The 26,789-nt window shown below is 38.5% G+C and overlaps 1 protein-coding gene across 1 annotated transcript in view; it reads right to left on the reverse strand.

The window, feature by feature from the left end:
* The window catches only part of TPK1 (thiamin pyrophosphokinase 1), a 306,848-nt gene that overhangs the window by 84,042 nt on the left and 196,017 nt on the right, over positions 1 to 26,789 (reverse strand). Inside the window, exon 7 of the mRNA XM_007466670.1 lies at positions 19,940 to 20,051. Within this exon, the coding sequence (XP_007466732.1) occupies positions 19,940 to 20,051 (112 nt within the window). The remainder of the gene's footprint in view (positions 1 to 19,939; positions 20,052 to 26,789) is intronic.

A 26,789-nucleotide genomic window follows, 5' to 3' on the forward strand; every position in this document is an offset into this window, starting at 1 on the left:
TATGGAGGTTCTTTAAAAAACTACAAATAGAACTACCATATGACCCAGCAATCCCACTACTGGGCATATACCCTGAGAAAACCATAATTCAAAAAGAGTCATGTACCACAATGTTCATTGCAGCTCTATTTACAATAGCCAGGACATGGAAGCAACCTAAGTGTCCATCGACAGATGAATGGATAAAGAAGATGTGGCACATGTATACAATAGAATATTATTCAGCCATAAAAAGAAACAAAATTGAGTTATTTGTATTGAGGTGGATGGACCTAGAGTCTGTCATACAGAGTGAAGTCAGAAAGAGAAAAACAAATACCGTATGCTAACACACATATATATGGAATCTAAAAAAAGAAATGGTGCTGAAGAATCTAGCGGCAGTACAGGAATAAAGATGCAGATGTAGAGAATGGACTTGAGGACATGGGGAGGGGGAAGGGTAAGCTGGGACGAAGTGAGAGAGTGGCGTGGACATATATACACTACCAAATGTAATATAGATACCTAGTGGGAAGCAGCCACATAACACAGGGAGATCAGCTCGGTGTTTTGTGTCCACCTAGAGGGGTGGGAATAGGGAGACGCAAGAGAAGCAATTATATTCCAATAAAGATGTTAAAAAAAAAAAAAAAAAGAAGATGGCCTGGACTTGGATCATGAAAGAGTAGACGGGGAGAAAGGAAGAAGTCATCTAAGGTTCTTGGTTTGTGCAACTGTGTCTGTGTTGTTTTACTGACATGGAGAAAAAGAAAGGACAGGTGGAGCAAAACCCAAGCATTTTGTCATGGTCATGTTATCTCACATAAGGTTCTTAGACATTCATTCAACAAAGGTTTACTCAACAACACCTCTGCACCAGACACTCTTCTCTGCAGGAGGGACAACTTCGAAACAAAAGACATGAAGTTTCTATGCTCTAGAGCGGCTTATGTTCCCAGAATTCCAGGGCAAGTGAAGAAAATCAGAGAGGTAAGGGGTGGAGCTATACATGAGAGAAGCAATGGCATGTAGATGTATTTAAAGTTATAGGCTGTGATAAGATCATTTAGGGACAGTTTATAGAGAGAAGGTGCTCAGGACCAGACCAAGCAAAGGACAAGAATTTTCTTAATGAGAAATGAAGAGAGCAAAATAAATCTATTCACGTCCGGGTAACAATTTGTCATCAATTTGTTTGGCTTTATTGACAGACATAGCAAAGTAACCTCCCCACCACTGCCCACTGAATTCTTAGACTATTTAGGGGCAAGTGCACTCTCATTTTCTTCTTCTATTCCTACCTTCTTTATTAAAATTGTATTCATGGGTAAAGTTAAACAGAAAACACAGTTAACTATAAAGTTTCAACTACAAAACTCTAAATAATTTGTGATTGCCACAACAATTAGCCGTAAATCAGTAACAATGTTGCATACACCATGAGGCACCAATAGGTGAGGGTGAAGGTACATACAATTTCCATAACCCTGACTCTAATCCACAGGTTACTTTTCAGTCCAAGGAAGCGCACTGAACTGCCAGTGAGAGACAGTGTTTTAAGAGTGACCTTAAATCTGCTTTAATGAATTTTTTAAAAAAATCAACCAAAATTATGAGTACTTATACTTAGTTACAGATTACTTGTGGCATAATTTATAACTGATGGAGACCATGTGGCACTTGAGAATTATTGCCCCAGGCAACTTGCCAGTAATCAGTGGCCCTGATCCACTTTGTCCACTATTCCCCACTAGAATTCTTCTAGGGAAATGTTCAGAATTGAAGACTGCTTTATGTTCAACAGTTGGTCCTTGCTGTGGTCTAAAGTTTATTCAGAAGTTTTTTTGTTTTTTTTTAACACACTCACTCCCATTGATAGGTATTTTACACTTTCTAAATCCTAACTTTTATCTCTGTGCCTTATCCACTGATGCTGTGGCTGACATATTGATAAAGATTCATGCCACCTATGATCAATGAGAGCCTTCATCCATAAGCATCTTCACCTTAAAACCTAACTCAACATCTCTCAGTTCTAGTTTCGAAGGTGGAGCTAAGCATAGTCTCTCTAAAGCCTCCTACTGCTGCGGCCCTTCCCCTCTTCAGCTGGCATTTCCCCATTTCTCCCACCTCTCCTGGGTCTCGAGTTTCTTGCCTCCTTTTGACGTTCAACATAAATAGACTTCTTTTTACACCTTGGACATAAGGGTCTCCTTGATAACAAAACTCCATACCTATATTGTTTCTTGTATCACTGATCAACTTCTTTTTTTTTTTTTTGCTTTACGCGGGCCTCTCACTGTTGTGGCCCCTCCCGTTGCGGAGCACAGGCTCCGGACGCGCAGGCTCAGCGGCCACGGCTCACGGGCCCAGCCGCTCCGCGGCATGTGTGATCTTCCCGGACCGGGGCACGAACCCGTGTCCCCTGCATTGGCAGGCGGACTCTCAACCACTGTGCCACCCGGGAAGCCCTGATCAACTTCTTTTAAAAAGTTTAATAAATCTGCTGCCATTGTGCTCTCAACATGCATTTAACTCTTCTCTAACCACCTTGAAAAACAGAAATCTGGCCCTGCCTGTACTATGCTACTACTTTTCTGCATTTTCAAGAGTGACCAAAATATTTCCTCAGTGAAATCCAACCATTTTGACTCTGTTTTGCATATGATCCTACTCATTGGATAAACTGTATCATCCTTTCCTCTTCCTGCCTTACTCACTCTTCCCTGTCATTTTTTTTCAGGATCCACTATTTCTTACCAACATGTAAATACAACTATTTCCCAAGGCTAAGTAACCACTTCCTTATTCACTTCTCACTGATAACAGTAGAAGAATGTATATAATATGGATATGAAAAAGAAGGACCAATTTGATAAGGAATCCTGTTATTTATCAAGTCATTTGAACACCTAGTGTTAAAACTGTTACTAAATAGGATGGGAAGGAAAACTTAAAGGGCTCATAAACTAGAGAAATTAATAATCTAGTTAAGTGGATAAAGTAAAGATACAAAATGATTGGAACAAACAAACCCAATTTTTACATTTATATAATACTGTAAGAGTGCCCTCTAGGACACAGAGAATAAATCAAACTAGGATTTTTCTGTTTTTCTTCTTTTTGCACAGCAAATATTCGAAGTTTCATGAATTAAGACACAGTAAGAGAACCAATTCCATTTTCTTTTCTTTTTATAATGATACATGCCCTCACATTATAGTTTTCCACCATCTTCAACATCTGTAAGAGGGGAATCTAAAAATGAAATGCTTTAGACCTTGCCTCATATTAAGAGCAGTAAACAAATGGGTCAGAGAAAAGCATCTAGGGGAGCAATGAATTCATTGAACACTCCAAATCCTCAACATGGTGAGATTTCTACATATTCACTCCTGCACTGCCCACTCCCTAGATAGGCATCTCTCTCTCTCTCTCTCTCTCACACACACACACACACACACACACTTATACTAAAATGTTAGTTACCATCTTTGGTAACTAACATTCATATTCTAAATGGCATCACTTTAAACCATATCAACTTTTGGCAGGGTTTACAACTATTTTCACCCTTAAAATTGAACTTAGCCCTCATTATTCTAATTGTTTTGAAGGTTTACAATATAGAACTCTTGCTTCGGCATCTTTTACCATAATGCAATTGACTCTGTGTCCCATTACAGAATTCATGGGGGTAAAATGCACTTGCTCATTTAAAAAAGGTTGCTAATTACACTAAACATGCAAGGCTCTATCCCAGAGGACGAGGAGGGAACATAGATGACAGCACCAAATCCTTGAGGCGAATGCATTCTAATAAAAGGAATAAAAAATCTGCACAGAGAATGACACCAATAGGTAAACATACTGAAGAGAGGTGCATAGCACACTTTAGGAATTCAAAGTTAAGAAAAAAAAATCACATTTAATTAGGAGAGCTTCGTGAAGGATGTGATTTGAAATGGCTCTTGAAGATGAATGAAGATTTTAGTGGGGGGTAAGGGAGAGGAAGATATTCAAGGGAGAACATATTCTGAGAATACTAGGGGTTGGGGACATGTTTTAAGGGGGAAATGGCATGTATGTTGGATCTCAAGTGCTTTTCACAGGTATTTAGGAGGAGAGAACAAAATAGTCTAATTCTGCTATTGAGAATAAGAAGAAAGACTTAATGAAAAAGACTGAGATCATTTAGTTCAAAGTCACACATTTTAAAGGAAAGAGAATGAAACCTCATGGCAGGTGAGAGCAGCGCTCATAATTACATCAAAATTGCAGCAGCAGTGGGTCAGGATGAGAGGGAGGCCAGCACCTCTGCCTTTCTTCACTTTGTCCAACAAGCACAAGCCAGATACCCACCGCCCTCGGTAATGTATCCTTCTAGAACGGGGGAGCCTTCTTTATTTAATTTGCCTGTTAGTTAGTAATGTGCCATGCAAGGTATAGGAAATAAAACTTTATCTACCTTATCTGTATATCAGCCTTTGGTGGGATTCAGGTCAACTGAAAACACCTCAGGTTTGAACATGTATTTTTCTTAATTATATGGCAGATTTAAATTGCCCAGAACCTGGTTCTCTCTCCTGGCAGACTTAACACTGATATACTGCAAATAAATAATTTTTTTCGATGGTTGAAAATAAAAATTGGTTATCAATTGTAGCTGGTAAAATCAGAAAGCCTTCTTGCTTTGATAATGTTTTCTAAGCACATTCTTAAGACACACACACACACACACACACACACACACACACACACACACACACACACACAAGAAAAGCCAGACTTAGGAATAGTTGAGAGACAAGTTGTTAATTTGCAATTAAATGTGGTCTAGAAAACAGATGAGTGAAAAAGGCCGATATGATTTCTCCAAAGTCAAACCTTGCAAATAAATTGAGAGGCGGCCAAAGTATGACACTGGCACTGGGGCAAGCAGGAGATCACAACACTACTAATAAATCATTATCAGAAAATGTTGTATTCCTGCAGCCAGAGCGTCCATTCTTTCTCAGAGTAAATGAGGAATAATCATCATCATCTCCCATTACTAGCCTCACTGTGAACTTCTGAAGAGTGAGAACCTTCAGCAAGAGACGATAAACTGTAACGATGACACAGGACGTCCTCCTTTGCAACATTCAAAGCCACTTCCATACAGTGAACCACATCGCACAAAATCTATGAGAAAAGGGGCTGCACATCAACCCCTGACACAGCAACCCCAGACAGAAGTCTCCTGAGTCTGGTCCTCTTGCTGCTTCCCATGGGGACTTTAACTGCCATCACATAGGGAATTAAGGAGGAGAGACATGTCTCCTTGAACATTAAGCTCCTGGCATTTATGATCTGGACACGCTTATTTCTCTGTGGCTTCAGAAACCACAGTTCCACACTGAAGAAAACCTCTGACATCATCTAGCAACCCTCTCTGTATAGATGAAGGATCCGCATGACGTCCTGGGGCCATATAATTCATTCGTTTCACAGTCAGAGCTTGAACCCCACTGTCATCTTTCCCCCACATTATTAACTGAAGTAAATAGCTGGATAAATGTTTTTTGCTACGTTTCAAGGGAAACTCAAGGTACAGATGACACAGAGAGAGGAAGGTAAGTTACATGTTATACAATAATCTCCAGAGAGTTACTTTGTCAAACCGTTTAAATCATTGATTTGTTTCCTTTTTTGGCTGTTTTATAATCTCAAAACCAGAAGAAGACCTCTACCCTCTCTTGGTAGTTCCCAAATACACCTCTTAAGCTTGAGAACTTACTTTCTCTCTGTGTCATCTGTACCTTGAGTTTCCCTTGCACGGTAACAAAAACACATTATGCAAATATTTCTTCACTACAAACTTTATTTGGGGTCCACAGATATATTTCAAAGCACCTTTATGCAGATGCTTCTAATTTAGTCTGCATTTTGCGTATTTCCCCAGCGTGATCTGCCCTTCTTTTATTTTAAGGCTAGTGTTCTCTAAATATTTTCCGCTTTTTCACAATCTGGCCTCCAAGCAATCCACAGGTCACGGGGGCGGCTCACAGCTGAGAGACCTGCCTGCCACCTAAACCTCCCTCAGCCAAACCATCTTTGCCCTTTTATCATTGCTCTTTCCTTTTCATCAAAAATCCTGCTTTAACCGTTTATCCCCCTTTGTGGGTGCTGAGTAAATATTTTTTTTTCCCTTGAGTCCTTACCACAAAAACTTGAGAACCGCGATGAATGACATTATTATCACCCCAGACATCACACATCACGGTGAGCATAGGTTACACTTAAATTACACACTCTTCAAATCTGCATGGGTTCTGATTTGTGGCTCACAGAGTGGAAAGGAAGGTCTTAGGTAGGGCTCATATCATGAGTTTAACTACCAAGGTGTTAATTCTTTGTCTCCTTTGTCTTAGAACCTGCCCAATGTCCGGGAAAATTCTATTTTCATTTAGAAAAAGAATGTTGAGATAGGTTACTTCACCAAGTCGAAAGCTTTTAAAAACAGATATGTAAATAACCAGTGATGGATCCACTTTCTGTGCATGGAGGACTGAGTTAGGAGACATGAACTTGGACAATTCATTTAACATTCTGGGTCTCAGTTTCCTCATCTATAAAATGAGGATAATAATACTCTGCATTCATAAAAGAGTTGATGTTATACCTGAATAAGAACGAGTGTAGAGAAAAGATAGGTAGAAGAAAGTATATTCAAAACACACAATATGATTACTTGGACCCAGAAGAAAATTATGCCCAGTGAGCTGTTCCCATAGTAAAAGTTTATTCATCTGAACCCCCTGATTCTTTCTCTACAATTCATGTAATGAGCAAAAGTTATTGCTTTCTTGTCTCAATATATTAGCTGGATGGTTGAATGCACAGAGCTCACATCTGAATTAGCACAAAAGTGAAGCCTGGAGGAGGGGAAATAGAAAGGGACTCTTGAGCTTATACCAAAGTCATTCTCATCAGTCAACCTGCCCACATAAATACTAGGAAATCAACTCATTTAAACAACATGGGAGGCATGCCTGAGTTATAATAGTGTTCTTGAATGCAGGTCAATGAAAAATTGGTCTGCTCACAAATTCCCATTTGTCATTATTCCCTACAAATGCATGTTAACTGTTTTCATATTTAAATGCCTAGACTCGACCATAACAAATGTGTGTTGTCAGGTTGTTGGGAGTTTTCTAAAAACAAAACAGGATGATTATGGCATACAGTAAATTACTGTTGGTTTCTTGTGCTCTCAGCAGAATCACAAAAGGGTAAGGACTTAAGAAAAATCATTCATATCTGTTTCAAATCCTATAACATAGAAAATAGAATTGGAGCTGAGTTAACAAAATATACAGTATTTAATACAAATTTGTTGTAGGCTGTATGTCATTAGTCTTATATGTCTGGAAAATGTAATATTTGCTTACCAGTATAATTTTTGAAAATCCTGCAGAATAACATAGTCTAAAAAAAACAATCTTGTTCCTCTTTGTATTTTTCTCCCCAGAGAAATAATATCTACTGCTTATCAAGCTCCCCCTTACCCAACTTTGCCTTTTTCATAAAAGTCGGGTCCTCAAGTTCCCCATGATTGTCATTTTGTGTGATTATTCCTCAGTGTTAATATTCAGAACTTATCAAAAGCGGAAGTTCTGTGTTCTATGACCCCAGACTGATCAAACCTATGTATATAATAAGAAAACCGAAACTTGTACCATATTGTAGTGCAAGTATATGTGTGCGGCACTGGTGTTTGTGTGTGTGGAAGGGGCAGGAATAAAAGTGAGAGCAGGGCTCCCCTGGTGGCGCAGTGCTTGAGAGTCCACCTGCCGATGCAGGAGACGCGGGTTCGTGCCCCGTTTCGGGAAGATCCCACATGCCGCGGAGCGGCTGGGCCCGTGAACCATGGCCACTGAGCCTGCGCGTCCGGAGCCTGTGCTCCGCAAATGGGAGAGGCCACAACAGTGAGAGGCCCGCATAACGCAAGGAAAAAAAAAACAAAAAAACAAAACAAACAAAAAAAAACAAAAAGGTATCATGTAGGACTAAGTAGAATTTGAAAAGGAATTTGAAATTTATTCTCAGAACAATGAGGAACCATTGAAAAAAAAAAAAAAAAAAAAAAAGTGAGAGCAGATATCAGTAGTTTGCTGGTGTATGGGTGCTCAGCAAATTAATGATACATATCTGATCGATTGTTAAGGACCCGTAGAGTCCTGAGACTCTAATAATATGTAACTAAGAAAGCAATATGAGTCAAATTTTCTGCCTTTTGTTTTTCACCATCTTAATCACACATCAGATTGCTGCCTGTTATTGGCAGAAACAATGAAGCCTCAAAGGCTAAAAAAGAGAAGGAATCAAAAAAGGATAGAAAGCCCGATTACAAACTCACAGCTGACCAGATGCAAACCTTCTGACTTCCTTCATGGCTCCCAGGGATCAGAATATATGCTGGACTAAACTTGACCACACTCCTTGGAGAACAGAAACCAGAGTGAATGGAAATTGTCACTCTCGCCCCTCTTTGTGGACACCAAATAAATCATGCTCACACAATATTTTGTGTCTATTTTGTCTTGAGTCTTTACCCCACGTTATCTGAGGCCAAGATGAATAACACTGAGATTCAGTTTCTCAAGGACATGTAAACAGTCTTCATACATTACTTTTCAGAGTAACTGTAAAGATTCAGTGATGTAATAACCGTATTCACTATGTATTATTCCAGGAAATTATTGGACTTATTGATTACAGACTTAAATGACAGCCTCAATAATGGCACCCCCAAAATGTCCACATTATAATCCTCAAAACCTGTAAATAAGTTACTTGCATGGAAGAAGGGATTTTTCAGATGTGATTAACTTAAAAAGCATGAGCTAGGATTATCCTGGATTACCCAGGGTAGTCACAACCTCCTTAAAAGAGGGTGGCTCAGAGTCTGAGTCAGAGAAAGAGAGGTGACAATAGAAGCAGAGGTCAGAGAAAGAGAGATCTGATGATGCTACACTGATGCCCTTGACAATGAAGGAAGGAATGAGTCAAGAAATGTGGGCAGCCTCAGGAGGCTGAAACTGTAAGAAAAGGATTCTCCACCCTAGCCTCCAGGAGGATTGCAGCTCTGTCAATACCTGGATTTTAGTCTCATAAGACCCATTCGGGACTTCAACCTCCAGAACTGTAGATGATGAGCTTGTTGTTTTAGGCCTCTAGTTTGTGGTAATTTGTTATAGCAGCAATTTGGAACTGATACAGCTGAAAACTTATATCATGAAAATTTTAACAAATATGGTTATATTTTGCAATCTACCTATCAAACATGACACATTTTACATTTACCTATCTTTATATATATTTGAATTTATTATGTAGTATCAAAGTTTTCTACACTGCTAGTAGTGAAGGAGCCTAGGAGGAAAAAGCCCTGTGTTGGGATAGAGACATCTGTGTTCCAGGCCAGCTCTGGCCCTACAAAACCATGTGATTTGTGGAAGTCACTTTTAGATCTTCATTATTTCACTTGAAAATCATAGGTCAAGACAAATGATGATGTGCCTTTCAACATTCTGATACTATCTAAGTAAAGGAAATAACATTCATATAGTCTGGACTATACATCATAGAAATTGTCATTTGCTGGCACTTACTATCAAGGATACATTAAAAAATCAAGATGTGGTATCAACAATAAAGGTTTCTTTTTTAATATATTCCATTAATCAAGAAAGTAATACTCTGTTATTTCCATAACACAGTCGAAGATACGAGAAATCACTAAAGATAGAACTACCATATGATCCAGCAATCCCACTCCTGGGCATATATCTGAAGAAAATCATAATTCGAAAGGATACATGCACCCTAATATTCACTGCAGCACTATTTACAATAGCCAGGACATGGGAGCAACCTAAATGTCCATCGACGGAGGAATGGATAAAGAAGATGTGGTACATATATATAATGGAATATTACTCAGCCATAAAAAAGAACTAAATAATACCATTTTCAGCGACATGGATGGACCTAGAGATTGTCATACCAAGTGAAGTCAGACAAAGACAAATATATGATATCACTTATACGTGGAATCTAATAAAATGGTACAAATGAACCTATTTACAAAACAGAAATTGAGTCACAGGTGAAGAAAACAAACTTATGGTTACTGAGGGGGAAGTGGGGAGAGGGATAAATTGGGAGATTGGGACTGACATATATACACTACTATATATATAACAGATAACTAATAAGAACCTACTGTATAGCACAGGGAACTCTATTCAATACTCTGTAATGACCTGTATGGGAACAGGATCTAAAGAAGAGTGGATATATGTATATGTATAACTGACTCACTTTGCTGTACAGCAGAAACTAATACAACATTATAAATCAACTATACTCCAATTAAAAAAAAAAACACACTTAATACAGCCTAGAGCAATGAACTCAGTATGCACTGTTACACTTTCAATCTTACCAAATATTTGAAAATATTCAGGGCCCTACAAATAGAAATGTAAGGCTTCCTTGAGAAACCTTTGTGAAAATATTTATCTGTAATTATCATCCTAATTTATTTAGAAATATATAAATAAATGTAATATTCTAGGTACAGCTATTACGAAAAATAAATCTTTCACACATTTAAATTTACATAAATTTGTGAGGGAACTTATTATTCCTAAGGTTTGAAAGATCCTTAGTAAAAAGTTATTATTGGAGAAAAATCAATATTGGAATTTATAGCTAGCACTTTCTATTTATAAATAAAAATGACCTATGGAAACATTAATGACTTTTCTAAATTAATAATATAAAGCAGTGAAGATGCAAAGCCACTGATGGTTAATTAAACACAGAAGGGGGAAAGGCTGCTCCTTGTCTTTATCCACGAGAAGGAGATAATTGCTTTTTTAAAGGAACACTTAGAGATTATTCAATATAATTTCCTGTAAATGAAACTGCTTCCCCAGCAGGTTGGGCTTGTTTAAATGTTCAGTGACCTAAACTTCCTTAGAAGGGCCAGCCAGCCCCTGTTATTTATTCATTAGATACAAGCTGGCCCTATAGGTCTCATTCTCTCCTCCCTCCTATCTCTAGCAGCAAGCACACAAATAAAAGAGGGCAAGGTACAAGGCACCACCTATCTTTGGATCAGAACACACTTCAGGTTGTCTCCTGCAACCAGAGTTTCCTCTGTGCTATGTCCTCCCCAAATCTGCATCCTGTCTGCTAGACCTGCTTCACTGGTGTTTCACTCTTGCTGCCTTGGTTGACTGCCCTGGAGGTTCCCTCCTGAATGCCTGGACTTTAAGAGTAGATGTTAGTACCACCCTGATTAGAAAACCAGTCAAAGACATCACAAGAAAAAAACTCTGCAAAACAATGTATCTTAGGAATGTGGATGCAAAAATCCTCAAAAATATACTAGGAAACTGAATCCAGCAACACAGAGAAAGAATTATACATCATGACCAAGTGGAACTTATCCGAGGGATTTAAGTTTGATTTAATATCGGAAATTCAATTAATGTAATATATTATTATATCAACAGGATTTTTTTTTAAAAAAATCACATGATCATCTCAATAGACCAAAAAAAAAAAAAACCAAAGTCCAAAAACCTTCCATGGTAAAACCACTCAACAAACTAGGAATAGAACAGAATTTCCTCATTCTGATCAAGGACATCTGTGAAAAACCAACAGCTAACATCATAGTTCACGGTAAAAACAATGGATGCTTTCTTTCTGTGATCAAGAACAGAACAATTTTGTAATACGTGAATTATATTTCAATAACACTGCTTAAAACATGTCATTTCCCCGGGCTTCCGCGGTGGCGCAGTGGTTGAGAGTCCGCCTGCCGATGCAGGGGACGCGGGTTCGTGCCCCAGTCCGGGAGGATCCCACATGCCGTGCAGCGGCTGGGCCCGTGAGACGAGGCCGCTGAGCCTGCGCGTCCGGAGCCTGTGCTCCGCAATGGGAGAGGCCACAACAGTGAGAGGCCCGCGTACCGCAAAAAAATAATAATAATTAAAAATAAAAAAGTCATTTCCTTCCAGCTTAGTTTACTAGTACTGGAATCAACTTTTGCCTTCTAGAAGAGCGTATTGGTCTGATTTCTTTTGCTTAAAAGGTTCAGTCATGGCCATGATCCTTTACAGATACAGAGTGCACAGTTCAAGTACAGCCCTTTGTGAGACCTTTTCCGGGATACAAATATGGAAGTGACATCATTAGACCTTTGTCCCAGAGCTCCCTCTGACCTACCGCATACAACCGGAAGTGTTATTTTGCAATAACACTTTACACTGTTTTTATTTTAAAGACTGCAACAGCTTGTGATCCTTTAAGTATCATAGGTGATTACAATTTTTTTTAATTTTTAAAGTGTAAAATAATGACTCAAACAAATATAAAATGAACACATCAAAGATTTCAATTAAGTCATTAATTAATGAGAAAACTATTATGATATAAAACACTGGTTCAAAGGAGACTACAAAGGACAGACCTATTTAGACAACAAGGAATGCTGAAATGGATTTGCTAATGGATGGAAAATTGGCCATTTATATAGGGTGATAATCCATGGAGTTTTCACAGAACAAAAGTTCAACTGACTTATATGAACAGGAATCATATACAGTATGATCTGCCCTTTATCAGTTAACTTCTAATTCCACAACATTGCAAAATAATCAAAGACGATGAAAAGCTAGGTATCCTATAGAATCATATAAGCTTTCAAGGGCCTCCAGACCAGGTCAAACAATCCACTGAAAGACACACAGGTATCTTTTTGCCCATTTCAAAGGCTTTTGCAATTTTTCACAACAGGTTTAAGAGTGGTATGTCTGTGCATATAGTTTGATTTGTAAATTTCTATTCTATTTGATCTACCATATTTTATCATTTTAACATATATTTCCCCCACATCTCTGCAATTATAATTAGTAGCATTTATTTCTCAGTGTACACAAAATAATAATGCATCTTACAACTGATGACATCTTGGCTATGATGAAATACAGTCATTTCACCAAATTGTAAACTTGAGAAAATGGTCTTGGGGAGGGAAACTTTAGCTAACATCTTCCTTGGGGCAAAAAAAAAAATTAATTTTTTAAAAGCCATCCTTACTATCATCAACTTTGATCCCTGAAGCATGTGTTTTATGTAAAAATTGTAACAATCTCTTCAACTCAAAGTGGGTCACTGATTATCAAAAGAATGAAGACACAAAAGATATTGTCCTCGAATTAAAGAGGAAATGTTGACATCACAGTTTCAGAATGCTTTTTTTCAAGGACTGGACTAGAAAAGTAATAATTAAAATAATAATAAAGACATTTAGAAACATGAAACATCTCACACATTAGTGGCGTGAGCTCACAAAGGTTATACCCTAAGTGTGTATAGCTATTGTTGAACCATGACAACTGACTAGAATCACCTTCTGAGGCATAATGGAGTGAGAATTAAGAGTTTCTCACTGAAACTGCATTAATAACAACTGTAGTTGTTGTTGTTTTTTAATAGATGCTTGAACTGTTCCCTTGTTAGGCTGGCACTTAAAAATCCTCACAGTGGTGGATGGACCTAGAGTCTGTCATACAGAGTGAAGTAAGTCAGAAAGAGAAAAACAAATACCATATGCTAACACATATATATGGAATCTAAGAAAACAAAAAAAAAGTGGTTATGAAGAACCTAGGGGCAGGATGGGAATAAAGACGCACACCTACTAGAGAATGGACTTGAGGACACGGGGAGGGGGAAGGGTAAGCTGGGACGAAGTGAGAGAGTGGCATGGACATATATACACTACCAAACGTAAAATACATAGCTAGTGGGAAGCAGCCGCATAGCACAGGGAGATCAGCTCCGTGCTTTGTGATCACCTAGAGGGGTGGGATAGGGACGGTGGGAGGGAGACACAAGAGGGAGAGGATAAGGGGATATATGTATATGTATAGCTGATTCACTTTGTTATACAGCAGAAACTAACACATCATTGTAAAGCAATTACACTCCAATAAAGATGTATAAATAAATAGATAGATAGGTAGGAAAAAAAAAACACAGAGAACTCCTGCAGAAAATCTTGGTACCTGTACACACTATTACAAAGCATTTCCATAGAGATGAAAAATCTTTTCAAACTGTTTTCTCAGAATTTTTTTTCTTTCAGAACTCTTTCACTTGGGCTAGATTTGAGTCTCTTTCAGTCAATGCTACAAAATTATTTCACTCTGTCATTTATATCTATACTTCTTTGAAAAAACACAAAAAAAGGAACAATGAAGAACAATGAATGCATAATTTCAAACTCAATTTGAGTGTTATAAAGCAGAGGCCTGGGCAAATGGAGGGCAACACCATTTAATATTTTTCTTAGGCAAAAGTGTAGAGAAGTTAAAAGTTCTGTCCCTCAGGATTTTTATTTTTCTTCCAAATTACTTTTAATTTCCTACCATTATTGTCCTCTTTCCTATCTCCTTTGCTTTCTTTCCCCTGTCTACAGTTAACTTCCTCTTGTATTTTTCTCTTTATCCCAAATTCATTTTAGTGATTTTTTTTAAAACATCAACTTATTTTATATGGAAGGTCTTTCATTTACTAGTTAGAAAAAGGAAAAATAGCATTGAAGACCTGAATTCAAATTTTGAGTGTATCAATCCCTTAATGATATGAACTTGGGCAAATCACTAACTAGGGCTTTGAAGTACCATGCCCTTATCTGAAAAATGGGGATATCTGAAAAATTTTCAGAATCAATGAACACCAATTATCAGAGCTAAGGAAAACCAACTAGAACAAGAGAGAAGTTACACTTAAACATACTGTAGTAAATCTGTAGAACATCAAAGAAAAACATAAGGTCTAAAGAGTTGATAGAGTTAAAGACAGATTATAAACAAAAAAGAATTAGTCTGATTGTGGATTCATCGACAGCAACAACAGAAATCCAGAAGAGTATGGCTAGAAGAAAGTTAAAATAAGTTTTTATTATATATGTGGCTAAACTCTTCATCAAGATGGCAGACAAAGAAAAGGCATTTTTTGGAAAGAAGAGCGGACTCCTACTCATTCTTTCTTTCCTCACTGACAGGACCTCGGTTTTATTTGGGGTAACTGTGTCCTTAGATTAAAAAATTTCATGTCCCAGACTCCTTTGCTGCTAGGGTGGTATTTGATAGTTCTATCCACTGAGGCAAAAGATTAGATGCAGGAAGGATTTCTGGAAATGCTGGGAATCCCTGATGCCTTGTTTTCCTGCAATATGTGCTGCCCTACTTCCTCTCTTCCGTTTTTTCCCACCTGAGGCTGAATGGGGAACATAGTGGCTGGAGTTGCAACAGAGACACCTTATGTTTTGAGGCAAAGGCTGAGGAAACCATAGAAACCTTGCCCTGTAACTACTTAACTCTATACTTTGTTACATGAAGGGGGAAAGGGGGGCAGTTTTTAAAGCTACTATTTCAGTTACTCATAACTGAACACAATCCTATCTGTTACAGGTGAAGAAGAAAGAAAACCTGATTACTAATAAAAATGTGGCTCTATAGAAAACCCAAGTCACATTTTTAGAAACAATGGAAGTATTCAGAAATATATTAATACAATATACTAAAGTCAATTGTATGTGTATATAGCACCAATGAACTCAGAAAATATCATTTTGAGTTATTTATTTATTTTGTGGCTGCACCACGCAGAATGTTATTAGTTCCCTGACCAGGGAATGAACCCACGCCCCCTGCATTGGAAGCACAGAGTCTTAACCACTGGACCACCAGGGAAGTCCTGTAATTTTTAAAGGTGTAGTTACAATGGCAGTACAAAATACAAGGTTTCTACAGACAAATCTTATATAAGAAGTACGGAATCTTTTAGACAAAATTTTTTAATTATCAAAAGCAATTAAAAAGTTCTAATTAGGGCTTCCCTGGTGGCGCAGTGGTTGAGAGTCCGCCTGCCGATGCAGGGGACACGGGTTCGTGTCCCGGTCCGGGAAGATTCCACATGCCGCGGAGCGGCTGGGCCCGTGAGCCATGGCCGCTGAGCCTGTGTGTCCGGAGCCTGTGCTCTGCAACGGGAGAGGCCACAGCAGTGAGAGGCCCGTGTACCGCAAAAAAAAAAAAAAAAAAGTTCTAATTAAATGGAGAGATACATTATGTTCATGGATGGGAAGACTCAGCTTCATGCAGGAATTCTCTTCCCCAATTGTTCTGGTCTCCCCAAAATAATCTGTAAATTAAATGTAATCCCAATAAAAATTACGATGGAATTGTGTGTGACACTTGTCACGCTAATGCTAAAGTTTACAAAGAAGAGAAAAAAACCAGGAATAGCCATGAAAATTTCGAAGAACAAGGTTGGTAGACTCGCCACATTTCATTATTTATTATAAAGCCATGTTAATTAAGGCAGTGTGGTATCAGTACAGGAAGAAAAATGTAAGTCAAAGGAAGAGATGAGATCAAAGAAACATACCCATGAATATGAAAACTTATGGTATATCACAAATCACTGGAAAAAGGATGATAAATGATGCTAGGGCAGTTGGTTATCAGTAAGGAAAAAACATTAGATCCCTAACTCATATCATACACAAAAATCAATTTCAGGTGAAAGGAGAAACCTAAAAAAAATCCCCCTCAAAACTAAACTGTGAGAACATCTTTACAACCACAGGGAATAGAAAGATGATTTATGACACAGAAATTACAAATCTGAAGGAAAAACACTGATAAATTTGACTACCTTTAACTTAATAACCTCTCTGTGTACAAAAATGACATAAACAAATGGCAAAGGCAATGTATAGCCAGGAGGAAGATCATTAGGGTCTGAAGAGATTCTAAGAATTAGTAAGAAAGAAACAAACAGTCCAAGGGCTAAAAGGGCAGAAGAAAGTAGCAATTCACAGAAGAGGAAACCCACATGGCTAATAACTACAAAAAGATGCTTTCCCTCACCAGCAATCAGAGACCACAATGAAATATCATTGACACTCAGCAGACTGGCAAAAATGATTAAATCTGACAATACCAAGAACAAGGTAAGGACGTGAAGCATGGGAACGCCTGTGTACTCCTGAGACGAGTGCACACTGGCATTTCCACTCTCAGAGCTATATGGCAGGTCTAGTAAAGATGAGGATGCCATTGCCTATGATGCAGCTGTTTTAGTCCCATGTGTACACAGCCTAGAGAAACTCTAGCGTCAGACACACACCACAGACTGTTCACAGTATATTGCTATGAATTAAAGTATTATAATAGAGGTAGTTTCAACAAAATTAGTAAAGATACACTTCTGGATGGTGGTACCACCACAGGCACTTGTTTTAAACACAGACCATGATGGGAGATACCACAAATTGAAACAGGTGAATCAGACTACTTTCTGATTCATATCAGAAAGTGGCATCATATTTTAGTGTGGGTACAGACAGGGAGAATGCCAGCCTCCAGACCACCTAAGGAAGATTTTGATGCATTTCCTTAGGACGATTTGCTTATTCTCCTTGACCCAGGATGTGAGCAACTCCTAAGTTACTATATCTCCTTTCTCCTCCTCTGGGTCCAGCCCTGTCCTGCCACTTTGTAGGGGTGACAGACAAACTGACATCAAGCTCTGCTTTCATAATGACACTGAGTAAAGCAGGACCCTCTCTGTGAAAAAGATCTATCCACGTCTCTCCAAGCCAACATGGTGTCATTTCACAGTTATTTTTATGGCTTTTTAATGAGGCAATATTACCTATCAGAAGACCCCATTCATTAGCACTTTTACCACATACCATTGATGAAACACTTGCGTCTCAACTCTGTTGCTTTTCATACCCTGTGAAGTTCCTATTGCTTATTTTCACAGAGTTGTACAGAAAAAAGTATCTATGTCAAAAGTTGAAGCAATCTGTAAATATATAGATAAGTAATAGTGTAGAGCATTTCAGCAGGACTGAAACATTATCACAGACAAGAAGATTAAAAGCTCCATCATGCCCAAGGCCCCTTCCTGGACTAAATGTTATTATTCAGATACTGTATGATATCACTTATATGTAGAATTAAAAAATACAACCAACTAGTCAATATAACAAAAAAGAAGCAGATTTGCAGATATAGAGAGCAAACTAGTGGTTGCGGGTGGAGGGTGGGCAATATAGCGGGAGGGGAGTGGGAGGTGCAAACTACTGGGTGTACGACAGGGATGTACTGCACAACACGGGGAATATAGCTAATGTTTTGTAATAACTGTAAATGGAGAATGACCTTTAAAACCTGTATAAAACATTTTTATAAGTTGCAATTAGAAAAAAAAAAAGAATTAGGATGTGCATTTTGGTGTGGAACCCAGGGGCTCTGAGGATGTTCTAACGAGCACAGAAGAATCTCTTGTATCCTCCAACTCTTGCCTGTTCCTGTAAGATAAAGGAAGCTATACGGTCAACCCTCCTGTTCACTTTGCACAGTGCCCAGAGTGTCTTGGCGTCGGCCCTGGAAAGTGAGGTCACTACCCGATCCAGGAGGAAGCTCACCATTGTCTAGACTGGGTCCTTGGAAAGAACGGGAGCTCCAGACAGTAAAACAATTGTTTTAGGCTGGAACTGTTTTCAAATAAAGCTTCTGATGGGAGCTCATGTCAGTTTCAGCTTAACCCCTTCAAAGCCTGTCACACGTATTCCTACTGGAGATCTGTTCTCACCGTCCTTTCAAATTTGGATGAGCTTTGCCAGACATTTGCTTCAAAATATCTCTAGTTTTTTCCCTAATTGTTTCAGCAGTGGCTCATAGAAAGGCCTTTTAAAATATCTTTTAATCTTCAATGTATTTATTTCTTGAAATATTTATTTCCTTGTAGGAACCTCAAAGTTTTACATGTTATGAAAGAATGACATGGTTCTGTATTTTACTTTTTACAACCTTAGAGGTATTGGTCGATCATGAAATAATCCCTTTGACATTCAGTCAAAGCCCTTTGATTAAATTACTGTTATTCTTAGAGACTAGGGATGATTCATTTCATAATGCCTGATGGTTTCTTTTGGAATTTATTTCATGAACAGATCCACCTCATTTTTTGTTCTTTTCAAACCAGACAGTTTTAGCATGACTGGTACCGAGGTACAGTACTGAATACAGCCCATAATTACTGAAGAACACTTTAAAATTTAGTAAGAACAGTTAATCTTATAAAGTCTCAGGTGTTCGATTATAAAAATAACTCTATATTAATAAGAATAGCTACTTCTCTGGAAAAGTAAAGTAGGTTTCAGGCGTACGGAATCGCGAAGAAGGCTGGGTGAAGACTGCTTAGATACGACGCCGGAAGTGTGATCCATGAAGGAAAAAATTAGACTTCATCAAATTGAAGTTAGATTAACTTAATGCACTTAGTTAATTAAATTTCAGAAAACAAAAAGATATGCCAAAGACTCTGAGAAAATATTTTCAAATCATATATCTGATAAAGGACTTTTATCCAGAATGCATAAGGGAATCTTATAACTCAACATAAAAAAAAGAGATAACCCAATTAAAATATATGCAAAAGATCTAAATAGATATTACTCCAAAGAAAATATACGAATGGCCCATAAGCACATGAAAATACGTTCAACATCATTAGTCATTAGGAAAAAGCAGATAAAAACCACAATGAGATAACACTTCATACTTACTAGGATGGGAATAATAATAATAACAAGTGTTGGTGAGGATATGGAGAAACTGGAACCTTCATACATCACTGGTAGGAATATAAAATTGGTACAGCTGCTTTGGAAAATAGTCTGGCAGTTCCTTGAAAGGTTAAACATAGAGTTCCCATATGACCTAGCAATTCCACTTCTAATTATTTATCAAGAGGAGTTTTTAAAAAAAGAAAGAAAGAAAACCTCCCTTTGTGCAAGGGTTTTACTTACTGACGTTCCACTTTAGGCCTGTTGTCGTAACCTGATTGCATGGCTGTCCAACAGGAATGAGGCCACACCAATCACCTTCCATTCCGGTATCTACATGCAATTTGTGCTTTCCCTGAGGTAGAGAAGGAATGCTCATTAAGATGGGGAAGGGAAAGGAAGGCCTATTAATGCTCACTGAAGACCTGGTCATACGTACCAGGTACCATCCTAGGAACTTCACATGGTTTATCACACTTAATCCTAACGACATACTTATGTACTACATACTGAATTATTCTAGGAACTTTCACCTGACTTTTAATCCTAGCAACAGTTTTACAAGGTAGTTTATTGTTAATTATGACATTTATATATCAGAAAATTGAAGTTTGCAGAGATTAAATGTGTCCAGGACCACACAGGTAGCAAGGGACAGAATCAGAATTCCTACCTATACCTGCCACTTCCAAGATCCCATGTGCTAAAGATATAGCACTAAGTGATACAGAATTCTAGGGTCTTAATCAAATACTTCCTTGAGTGTAAATACAACATTGCTTCCTCAGTAAAATCTCTGCTTTTTATCTGAGAACTGGGCTTCTAACCTTGAGAATTCAGTGTAAACCCTACTAATGGTTAGCCTCTTTCCTATACCCACAGCTGCTCTAGGAGATGCTCAGTGGCATGTACCTCTACCAGGAAATAGAGTATCTGCCCTGAGAAATGAGTATGCTTCTTCTATTCTGATTATGAAAACTGATATAATCTACCATGTTTTCAATTTTACAGTTTACAAGAAGGTTAAAGTTAAATGTAATGCTCAATCAAGGCCACAAGCTTTGCTTTTAAATAAAATACTTGGAAATGCCTCTCTTACAAAGTAATGCTTTTCCATTCCTACCCTATTCATTATCCTCAGGGTATACAGTCTTTGTAGAAAGATGCCTCAAGTTCTTATGGGAACTTGTCAAGACATGCACGCATTCAATAATACAGCAAAGAAGGTAGTTTTCATAATTCAAATAACTCTGAAGGAATAAACTCCAAAAGATATTCCTCATTTTAATAAAATATTGCTTTAAAGTGTATTTAATAGATGACATATTACCAAACTAAGGTATCTAGGTCTCCTTGTACAGTCATTTTACTTTTATTGCAACTATGCCTTTTGTGCTGTATATTTTAAGTTTCTGAGAACTTATTGTACTGTATCCAAGTCTCAGCATGCAAGCAGGATTTGTCTTTTGTCAAAAGATTGCTTTTATTAGGAAAAAAATTCTCTAGATTATTATACATATGAATCCTTGTGTTTAACACAAGTTCATTCAGACATTTACTGCCTGTACAATTCATATACATATATTTCCATTTGAACATTCAATCAGAGGGCACAAATTCAATTAGAAGGGCTTAAATACATTTAAACACAAGGAAGTTTTTTTTTTTTTTTTTTTTTTTTTGCGGTACGCGGGCCTCTCACTGTTGTGGCCTTTCCCGTTGCGGAGCACAGGCTCCGGACGCGCAGGCTCAGCGGCCATGGCTCACGGGCCCAGCCGCTCCGCGGCATGTGGGATCTTCCCAGACTGGGGCACGAACCCATGTCCCCTGAATCGGCAGGCAGATTCTCAGCCACTGCGCCACCAGGGAAGCCCACAAGCAAGATTTTTAAAGAAAATTTAAAATACATTTGAACTTGGTGTCCATCGTTGGAAGAAAGGTAGGCAACACTTGTAGATATACACCAAGCAATGGATTAGATGCACACAGAGAAATGTGGATGGATAGAAAACACAGTGCATCGGCGAGCCTCAGGCTGGTGCAACGTCACGCTGGCCTCGGCCGCCGCAGGTTCGCCCCGCACTCCGTGCCCCTCCCTCCCCCCGGCCTGAGTGAGCCAGAGTCCCCGAATCAGCCGCTCCAGCCGCTTTAATCCCATCCTGTCTGAGAGAAAACCAGACGCCCTCTGGCGACCTACACGCAGAAGCGGGGCCAAATCCAAAGCTGAGCCCCTGGGAGCTGTGAGAACAAAGAAGAGAAAGGGAAATCTCTCCCAGCAGCCTCAGAAGCAGCGGATTAAAGCTCCACAGTCAACCTGATGTACCTGCATCTGTGGAATACCCGAATAGACAACGAATCATCCCAAATTGAGGAGGTGGACTTTGGGAGAAAAGATGTATTTTTTTTTTTTCCCTTTTCCGCTTTTTGTGAGTGTGTATGTGTATGCTTCTGTGTGAGATTTTGTCTGTACAGCTTTGCTTCCACCATTTGTCCTAGGGTTCTGTCCGTCCATTTTTTTTTTCTTAATTTGTTTTCTTAATAATTATTTTTTAATTTAATAACTTTATTACATTTTACTTTATTTTATTTTACTTTATCTTCTTTCTTTCTTTTTTTCCTTCCTTCCCTCCTTCCTTCCTCCCACCGTCCCTCCTGCCCTCGCTCCCTCCTTTCTTTCTTTCCTTCTTTCTTTCTTCCTTCCTTCCTTTCTTTCTTCCTACTTCTACTAATTCTTTCTCTCTACTTTTTCTCCCTTTCATTCTGAGCCATGTGGATGAAAGGCTCTTGATGCTGCAGCCAGGAGTCAGTGCTGTGCCTCTGAGGTGGGAGAGCCAACGTCAGGACACTGGTCCACAAAAGACCTCCCAGCTCCACATAATATCAAATGGCGAAAATCTCCCAGAGATCTCCATCTCAACGCCAGCACCCAGCTTCACTCAATGACCAGCAAGCTTGGACACCCTATGCCAAACAACTAGCAAGACAGGAACACAACCCCACCCATTAGCAGAGAAGCTGCCTAAAATCATAAGTCGACAGACACCCCAAAACACACCACCAGACGTGGAACTGCCTACCAGAGAGACAAGATCCAGCCTCATCCACGAGAACACAGGCACTAGTCCCCTACACCAGGAAGCTGACACAACCCACTGAACCAACCTTAGCCACTGGGGACAGACACCAAAAACAACGGGAACTACAAACCTGCAGCCTGCAAAAAGGAGACCCCAAACACAGTAAGATAAGCAAAATGAGAAGACAGAAAAACACACAGCAGATGAAGGAGCAAGATAAAAACCCACCAGACCTAACAAATGAAGAGGAAATAAGCAGTCTACCTGAAAAAGAGTTCAGAATAATGATAGTAAAGATGATCCAAAATCTTGGAAATAGAATAGACAAAATGCAAGCAACATTTAACAAGGACCCAGAAGAACTAAAGATGAAACAAACAACAATGAACAACACAATAAATGAAATGAAAAATACTCTAGATGGGATCAATAGCAGAATAATTGAGGCATAAGAATGGATAAGTGACCTGGAAGATAAAACAGTGGAAATAACTACTGCAGAGCAGAATAAAGAAAAAAAGAATGAAAAGAACTGAGGACAGTCTCATAGACCTCTGGGACAACATTAAACACATCAACATTCGAATTATAGGGGTTCCAGAAGAAGAAGAAAAAAAGAAAGGGACTGAGAAAATATTTGAGGAGATTATAGTTGAAAACGTCCCTAATATGGGAAAGGAAATTGTTAATCAAGTCCAGGAAGCACAGAGAGTCCCATACAGGATAAATCCAAGGAGAAATACACCAAGACACATATTAATCAAACTGTCAAAAATTAAATACAAAGAAAGCATATTAAAAGCAGCAAGGGGGGGCTTCCCTGGTGGCGCAGTGGTTGCGAGTCCGCCTGCCGATGCAGGGGAGACGGGTTCGTGCCCCGGTCCGGGAAGATCCCACATGCCGTGGAGCAGCTGGGCCTGTGAGCCGTGGCCGCTGAGCCTGCGCGTCCGGAGCCTGTGCTCCACAATGGGAAAGGCCACAACAGTGAGAGGCCCCCGCACCAACATTCGAATTATAGGGGTTCCAGAAGAAGAAGAGAAAAAGAAAGGGACTGAGAAAATATTTGAAGAGATTATAGTTGAAAACTTCCCTAATATGGGAAAGGAAATCGTTAATCAAGTCCAGGAAGCACAGAGAGTCCCATACAGGATAAATTCAAGGAGAAATACGCCAAGACACATATTAATCAGTGGGAGGCCCCCGTAACGCAAAAAAAAAAAAAAGAAAGCAGCAAGGGAAAAACAACAAATAACACACAAGGGAATCCCCATAAGGTTAACAGCTGATCTTTCAGTAAAAACTCTGCAAGCCAGACGGGAGTGGCAGGACATATTTAAAGTGATGAAGGAGAAAAACCTGCAACCAAGATTACTCTACCCAGCAAGGATCTCATTCAGATTTGATGGAGAAATTAAAACCTTTACAGACAAGCAAAAGCTGAGAGAGTTCAGCACCACCAAACGAGCCTTACAACAAATGCTAAAGGAACTTCTCTAGGCAAGAAACACAAGAGAAGGAAAAGACCTACAATAACGAACCCAAAACAATTTAGAAAGTGGGAATAGGAACATACATATTGATAATTACCTTAAATGTAAATGGACTAAATGCTCCAACCAAAACACACAGATTGGCTGAATGGATACAAAAACAATACCCATATATATGCTGTCTACAAGAGACCCACTTCAGACCTAGAGACACATACAGACTGAAAGTGAGGGGATGGAAAAAGATATTCCATGCAAATGGAAACCAAAAGAAAGCTGGAGTAGCAATTCTCATATCAGACAAAATAGACTTTAAAATAAGGACTATCAGAAGAGACAAAGAAGGACACTACATAATGATTAAGGGATCGATCCAAGAAGAAGATATAACAATTGTAAATATTTATGCACCCAACATAGGAGCACCTCAATACATAAGGCAAAAACTAGCAGCCATAAAAGGGGAAATCGACAGTAACACATTCATAGTAGGGGACTTCAACACCCCACTTTCACCAATGGACAGATCATCCAAAATGAAAATAAATAAGGAAACACAAGCTTTAAATGATACATTAAACAGGATGGACTTAATTGATATTTATAGGACACTCCATCCAAAAACAACAGAATACACATTTTTCTCAAGTGCTCATGGAACATTCTCCAGGATAGATCATATCTTGGCTCACAAATCAAGCCTTAGTAAATTTAAGAAAATTGAAATTGTACCAAGTATCTTTTCTGACCACAATGCTATGAAACTAGATATCAATTACAGGAAAAGATCTGTAAAAGATACAAACACATGGAGGCTAAACAATACACTACTTAATAACGAAGTGATCACTGAAGAAACCAAAGAGGAAATAAAAAAATACCCAGAAACAAATGACAATGGAGACACGACGACCCAAAACCTATGGGATGTAGCAAAAGCAGTTTTAAGAGGGAAGTTTATAGCAATACAATCCCACCTTAAGAAACAGGAAACACCTCGAATAAACAACCTAACCTTGCACCTAAAGCAATTAGAGAAAGAAGAAAAAAAAAACCCGAAGTTAGCAGAAGGAAAGAAATCATAAAAATCAGATCAGAAATAAATGTAAAAGAAATGAAGGAAATGACAGCAAAGATCAATAAAAATAAAAGGCGGTTCTTTGAGAAGATAAACAAAATAGATAAACCATTAGCCAGACTCATCAAGAGAAAAAGGGAGAAGACTCAAATCAATAGAATCAGAAATGAAAAAGGAGACGTAACAACTGACACTGCAGAAATACAAAAAATCATGAGGGATTACTACAAGCAACTCTATGCCAATAAAGTAGACAACCTGGAAGAAATAGACACATTCTTAGAAAGGCACAACCTGCCAAGACTGAATCAGGAAGAAATAGAAAATATGAACAGACCAATCACAAGCACTGAAATTGAAACTGTGATTAAAAATCTTCCAACAAACAAAAGCCCAGGACCAGATGGCTTCACAGGCGAATTCTATCAAACATTTAGAGAAGAGCTAACACCTATCCTTCTCAAACTCTTCCAAAATATAGCAGAGGGAGGAACACTCCCAAACTCATTCTACGAGGCCACCATCACCTTGATACCAAAACCAGACAAGGATGTCACAAAGAAAGAAAACTACAGGCCAATATCACTGATGAACATAGATGCAAAAATCCTCAACAAAATACTAGCAAACAGAATCCAACAGCACATTAAAAGGATCATACACCATGATCAAGTGGGGTTTATTCCAGGAATGCAAGGATTCTTCAATATACGCAAATCTATCAATGTGATTAACCATATTAACAAATTGAAGGAGAAAAACCATATGATCATCTCAATAGATGCAGAGAAAGCTTTTGACAAAATTCAACACCCATTTATGATAAAAACCCTGCAGAAAGTAGGTGTAGAGGGAACTTTCCTCAATATAATAAAGGCCGTATATGACAAGCCCACAGCCAACATCATCCTCAATGGCGAAAAACTGAAAGCATTTCCACTAAGGTCAGGAACAAGACAAGGTTGCCCACTCTCACCACTCTTATTCAACATAGTTTTGGAAGTTTTAGCCACAGCAATCAGAGAAGAAAAGGAAATAAAAGGAATCCAAATCGGAAAAGAAGAAGTAAAGCTGTCACTGTTTGCAGATGACATGATACTATACATAGAGAATCCTAAAGATGCTACCAGAAAACTACTAGAGCTAATCAATGAATTTGGTAAAGTAGCAGGATACAAAATTAATGCACAGAAATCTCTGGCATTCCTATATACTAATGATGAAAAATCTGAAAGTGAAATCAAGAAAACACTCCCATTTACCATTGCAACAAAAAGAATAAAATATCTAGGAATAAACCTACCTAAGGAGACAAAAGACCTGTATGCAGAAAATTATAAGACACTGATGAAAGAAATTAAAGATGATACAAACAGATGGAGAGATATACCATGTTCTTGGATTGGAAGAATCAACATTGTGAAAATGACTCTACTTCCCAAAGCAAT

The sequence above is a fragment of the Lipotes vexillifer genome, unplaced genomic scaffold, assembly GCF_000442215.2.
Source record: "Lipotes vexillifer unplaced genomic scaffold, Lipotes_vexillifer_v1.1 scaffold71, whole genome shotgun sequence".
In the NCBI taxonomy this organism is placed as follows: Eukaryota; Metazoa; Chordata; class Mammalia; order Artiodactyla; family Lipotidae; genus Lipotes; species Lipotes vexillifer.